This window comes from Neoarius graeffei, chromosome 12 (assembly GCF_027579695.1).
Source record: "Neoarius graeffei isolate fNeoGra1 chromosome 12, fNeoGra1.pri, whole genome shotgun sequence".
NCBI classification, from domain to species: Eukaryota; Metazoa; Chordata; class Actinopteri; order Siluriformes; family Ariidae; genus Neoarius; species Neoarius graeffei.
In genome coordinates, this window is record NC_083580.1 from 20950446 (window position 1) to 20956732 (window position 6287).

The 6287-nt window shown below is 39.6% G+C and overlaps 1 protein-coding gene across 4 annotated transcripts; it reads left to right on the plus strand.

The window, feature by feature from the left end:
- The first annotated feature begins 145 nt into the window (after positions 1-145).
- On the plus strand, positions 146-5708 carry gcnt4b.2 (glucosaminyl (N-acetyl) transferase 4b, tandem duplicate 2). 4 transcript variants are annotated; one of them, XM_060935655.1, is made up of 4 exons: positions 146-358; positions 461-530; positions 3497-3548; positions 3783-5708. In XM_060935655.1, exons 3-4 carry the CDS (start codon positions 3544-3546, stop codon positions 5062-5064), a joined length of 1287 nt encoding a protein of 428 aa, XP_060791638.1. In that variant the 5' UTR covers positions 146-358; positions 461-530; positions 3497-3543; the 3' UTR covers positions 5065-5708. The 4 variants fall into 4 exon arrangements, with proteins under 4 accessions (XP_060791638.1, XP_060791640.1, XP_060791637.1 ...); XM_060935657.1 differs by lacking the exon at positions 3497-3548; XM_060935654.1 differs by lacking the exon at positions 461-530.
- Positions 5709-6287: the final 579 nt, after the last annotated feature.

A 6287-nucleotide genomic window follows, 5' to 3' on the forward strand; every position in this document is an offset into this window, starting at 1 on the left:
GCTTTGCAACAATGTTATTTGTTAAAAGCGCTATACGAATAAACTTGACTTGACTAATGAAGTGAAAGTCTTTGACGTCTTTATTTCATTATTAGCTCCGAGTTTAGTGTCAGTTTCAACCACAACCCAGATGAGATTGTGAGATGAGAGACAGAAAGAGAAAGAGACACACACACACACACACACACACAGAGCTCTCGGGGAAACATGAGGCAGCTTCAGTCCGCTTCTTTGAGTTGTTCAGGATTTTGGACACACTGTTGATTTCAGTCTGGTTTTAGGCTTCAGGGGAAAAAAAGCTGAAGTTTGCTAACTTTTCTGGCGTGGACTTGAAGCCGGTGCGATTCACTCAGTAACGGTAAATTCATTTTTATTCGACGTCCTCTAACGGAAATTCTACAAAGCAGGCTTTCTGTGAAAACATTTAATGTCCTAAAGTAACATTACCATGTTGTAGCAGGTCTGATTTGATCAAATGCTTCAAATAAATAGTAAAGACAGAATGCTGTTTCATCATTTGAACAACTGAGGTAAACTACAATTTACTGTACTTTCCGCACTGCTGCAGTCACACCCTCAAGCATACACTTTTTATACCTAGTGACGTTTTAAAACTTTAATAATATTTTTAAAGATATTTAAAAGACATCCATGTTTCCAAGTTAAATATCATTCATAAAGATTAAGGAAAAAAAAAACCTCTTTAGGGTACTAACCCAGTGACAGGAAGAAGGGAAAGGGGAAGTTGGCTAAGAGCTCCTTTAGGTTTAGGGTCTTTATTTTTCCAATAAATTCATAAGGTTTAATTGCATGTTCCAATATTTGCTAAAATCATTTCAGTAATGGGTAGGTTCAAATAAAAGGTGCCATGGTCTAAGTCGGGATGGCACGGTGGTGTAGTGGTTAGCGCTGTCGCCTCACAGCAAGAAGGTCCTGGGTTCGAGCCCAGTGGCCGACGAGGGCCTTTCTGTGTGGAGTTTGCATGTTCTCCCCGTGTCCGCGTGGGTTTCCTCCGGGTGCTCCGGTTTCCCCCACAGTCCAGAGACATGCAGGTTAGGCTAATTGATGACTTTAAATTGACCGTGAGTGTGAATGATTGTTTGTCTTTATGTGTCAGCCCTGTGATAACCTGGCGACTTGTCCAGGGTGTACCCCGCCTCTCGCCCATAGTCAGCTGGGATAGGCTCCAGCTTGCCTGCGACCCTGTAGAACAGAACAAGCGGCTAGAGATAATGGATGGATGGATGGATGGATGGACTTTTCACCATGGGAGGCAGGTCCTTCAGTGCCACTGCCCCAAACTCTGTTTTCTCAGTCTCTCTGTGACTGCTCTTCTTTCTCTACTTTCAAATCTCAATTGAAGACTTATCTTTTCCATGAACATTTTTATTCCTCTCTTACTGTTTAGTCTTTTTTTCATCCCTACTGTAAAATGACTTTGGGATTGTGAAAGGCAGTATAGAAATTATTATTATTATTATTATTATTATTATTATTATTATTATTATCATATTCATCTTTTTATCTCAAACGCTAGTTTTTTATCTCAAAGTCTTTAGTATAGTATACAGCAAAAACAAAATAATTGCCGTTCCAATGCTTTTAGAGAGAATAATGACATCAAAATTTTTTTTGAGGTTATGCAGCATTCATTTTAACCAGGGTTCAGGATTATACAACCCCAGTTGCAAAAAAAAATTGGGATGCTGTGTAAAATGTAAATAAAAACAGAATGCAATGATTTGCAAATCATGGAAACCCTATATTTCATTGAAAATAGTACAAAGGCAACATATCAAATGTTGAAACTGAGGAATTTTATTGTTTTTTGAAAAATATATGGTCATTTTGAATTTGATGTCAGCAACATGTTTCAAAAAAGTTGGGACGGGGCATGTTTACCTCTGTGTTGTATCACCTTTACTTTTAACAACACTTCGTAAACATTTGGGAACTGAGGAGACCAATCGCTGTAGTTTTGAAAGAGAAACGTCGTCCCATTTTTGCCGAATATACAATTTCAATTGCTCAACAGTTTGGGGTCTCCTTTGTCGTATTTTGCGCTTCATAATGCACCAGATGTTTTAAATGGAAGATAGGTCTGGACTGCAGGCAGGCCAGTTTAGCACCCGGATTCTTACTCTCGAGCCATGCAGTTATAATACTGCAGAATGCAGTTTGGCAAATAAGCAAGGCCTTCCCTGAAAAAGACATTATCTAAATGGCATCATGTTGCTCCAAAACATGTATATATCATTCAGCATTAATAGTACCTTCCCAGATGTCCAAGCTACCCATGCCATGTGCAATAATGCACCCATATACCATCACAGATGCTGGCTTTTGAACTGTGTGCTGATAAACTGGATGGTCCCTCTCCTCTTTAGCCCTGATTTCCAAAAGTAATTAAAAATTTCGATTTGTTAGACCACAGGACAGTTTTCCAGTTTACCTCAGTCCATTATAAAAGAGCGCAGGCCCAGAGAAGGCGGCGGCGTTTCTGGATATTGCTTATATATGGTTTTAACTTGCATTTGTGGATGTCGTGATAAACTGCGTTCACAAACAATGTTTTTTTGGAAGTGTTCCTAAGCCCATACGGTGATTTCCACTATAGAATCATGTCTGTTTTTAATGCAACATCGCCTGAGATCTTCAGCCTTGTCCCTTGCGTACAGAGATGTCTCCGAATTCTGTGAATCTTTTAATAACATTATGTGCTGTAGATGATGATCTTCTTTAGTATTCTGCCTGATGGCAGGTCTGGCTCTGATGTCCATCAGAGATTCTAGGGAACATTACAGTAGTGGTTTCCCGTTGCCTTCTACTGGATTATTATAGAGGTTTTCAACCATTCACACCTAGAGTAGCCAGTTAACCTAACCACATGTCTTTGGACTGTGGGGGAAACTGGAGCACCTAGAGGAAACCCACACAGACATGTGGAGAACATACAAACTCCACTAAGAAAGGTGCCCCCCCCCCGTTGGCCGCTGGGCTCAAACCCAGAACCTTCTTGCTGTGAGGCAAGTGTTAACCACTACACCACCGTTCCGCCCACCATACGTGATGTGATCCTCAAATTCTTTGCAATTTTACATTGAGGAACATTTTTCTTAAATTATTGCACTATTTGCCCTTTGTGCTATTGTCTTTCTCAGAGTGGTGAACCCTACCTATCTTTACTTCTGAGAGACTCAGCCTCTCTGGGATGCTTTCTTTTTTATACCCAATCATGTTACTGACTTCTTGCCAGTTAAGCCAATTAGTTTTTTTTAACATTACACAACTTTTCCAGACTTTTGTTACCCCTGTCCCAACTTTCGTGAAACATGTTGCCAGCACTAAATTCAACATGAGCATATATTTTTGAACAAACAATAGGATTTCTCAGTTTCAACATTTACTATGTTGTCTTTGTACTATTTTCAATGAAATATAGGGTTTCTGTGATTTGCAAATCATCGGATTCTGTTCTTATTTACGTTTTACACAGTGTCCTAACATTTTTGGAATTGGGGTTGTAGAAGAGAAAGGGACAGAATGAGGTAAGCTTAATTTAAGCCACTTGCGCTCTTGAAGTCTTTGGACTCTTGAAAATTTAGCATGATGAGTAACTGGTGTCTGTGGTATGTACTTCGATTTAGTTGAGCTAAATTCAAAACTTGTGATCTGTCAAGATACATATCCTGTTTAGTCTGTTATTAAAGAGATGGGAAAGAAAACTGATTTTAATGCCTCTCTCATAAACATACGATTCTTGTTTTTTTTTTATCCTTCAGAATGAAAAGCTGCACCAGACCCCTCAACCAGGGAAGGACTTGGCTTTTCCTCTTATTGTCAATATTGGTATTTTGTGGTCTGATCAGATATGTAAAAATTACTAATGATAATGACATCAAATCCAGACAAGCCAGAGGGCCAACAGATACTCAGTGGCGTTTTACTGAACAATATGGAATCAACTGTTTGGATATTTATGACATGGACCCTGTTAGTTTGGGTAAGACTTTGGAACTCAGAAAGAAAGTCCCTCCCATTCCAAGTGACATGAGCATGGTGAATGCAAATTTGGACTGTGTACAATTCTTGGCATCAAAGGGGTACAGTAAAGTCAAGATATCTGACCAGGAACGTGATTTTCCACTTGCTTTCTCTCTGGTGGTGCACAAAGATGCATACATGGTAGAGCGGCTCCTGCGTGCCATTTATGCACCACACAACGTCTATTGCATCCACTATGACCTGAAATCATCAATGACTTTCGCAGAAGCTATGCATGGTCTAACACGCTGCCTTCCCAATGTCTTTGTGGCTTCACGGTTAGAGACAGTGCAGTATGGGGGCATCTCACGCCTCCGTGCTGACCTCAACTGCCTCTCTGATCTCCTAAACTCCCACATCCGCTGGAGATACGTCATCAACCTATGTGGCCAGGATTTCCCACTCCGTTCCAATGCTGAGATTGTATCCGACCTCAAGGCTCTAAAAGGTATGAACGTGCTTGAGACAACCCGTCCCAGCACATTCAAGAAGCAGCGCTTCACTTTCCAGTTTGAGCTCAAAGATTCACAATCACGGTACCATGCTACTCCAGTCAAAACAAATCAGAAGAAACAGCCCCCACCTCATAACATTGAGATATTTGTGGGCAGTGCTTACTTCGTTCTCTCCAGAGAGTTTGTAAACTTTGTGCACTGGAGTCCTCTGGTAAAAGACTTTCTAGCCTGGTCTGAGGACACATACTCACCTGACGAACATTTCTGGGCCACCTTGATTCGCATCCCTGGAGTCCCTGGTGCGATCAAAAGGTCTGACCCAGACATTTCAGACTTGATGAGCAAGACACGCCTGGTGAAGTGGCAATACCTGGAAGGGAAGCTTTATCCAGCATGCACAGGGGTACATGTACACAGTGTATGCATTTATGGTGCTGCTGAACTCCGGTGGCTCCTCAACGATGGACATTGGTTTGCCAATAAGTTTGATCTGAAGGTTGATCCTGTGGTCATTGAATGTCTTGAAAGGAACTTGACTGAGAGAGCAATAGTTACAACATGGTAAATGCTTGGACATTTTCTCAATCACTAATTTCCTGTCAATAAACAAACTAGGTGTTCCTGGACTGACTAGACAAACATTTAAACAACTTTTGAATGTGCTAATATTTCTGATTAGTACTTCTAAAGTGGAGATTTGGTTAAATATTTATTTATTTAATTCTCACATTTTTATGAAGCTGTTTTGATCTGAGTTATGAACCTGTGGTTAGCATTGCAGATGTTTGGACTGTTTTCAGGCAATTTCTATACATTCAGTTTATTATATATACACACTCCCTGGCCAAAAAAGTCACTATTTGAATAAGAGCAATTCCAGCGTTATGGACGTGACACTTGAACTCAAAATGGCAACAAATGACCCAGTGCATGTTTTATTGTCTCCCAGTATTTAAACAGGTGTTGCATATTTTAAGGCTGTACCATACTGGAGAAGTGATAGAACAAGAACAGTTCCCATAGTACATCTAGGGCATGCCAGAAAATGCCAATAAAAGATGCGTTATGGATGTGACAGAAAAAGTATCACTTTTCTTGGGTGACTGTACATTTTTATCAAACTCTGTGAAATTGTAAACCTAATGTCGAAATGGAGATATCCATTTGATAGAGGGGTCCAAGGTGAATATTAAAAAATCTTTGTTTAAAATATTTTGTATTTCATGCAGAGTTTCGGAAGGAAAAGTCAGCGTTATGGATGTGACGAAATTCCGTTATGGATGTGACGCGTCTGAAATAGACATGGCATATGTTTAGAAAATCAGCAATTTAACCACCATAACCCTTTGAAAAACTCTCTAAATATCAGCTAAAACTATCAAAGTTCTTAAATAATATTTAGGATGGCTATTGTTTTGCTGTTTTGTGGATTTTAGCATACATTTCTGTGGCTTGTGGCAATAATATAGAATTGTACATGATCAAAGTTGATTTTAGCTTGGGGTTTACATTATAAGAAAGAAAGACTGACAGTGACATATTAGGTTGGTTACAAATTGGTTCAACTTATTCACATCTGTAAAATACAGGCCTAGGTGAGACCTCTGGGAGTGGTTTTGATGTATTACATGTTGCTTTATTTTTGCATGGTGAGGTTGACATTTACATGGAATTGCCTATAAGCAAATAGTTAAGAGCTTTGATTGGACAATTACTGCAGTGATTAATATGTTTCCACAAGCAACAATTCTTTTAACTCTAACTGATGCAGTGAGTAGCTTCTCATTT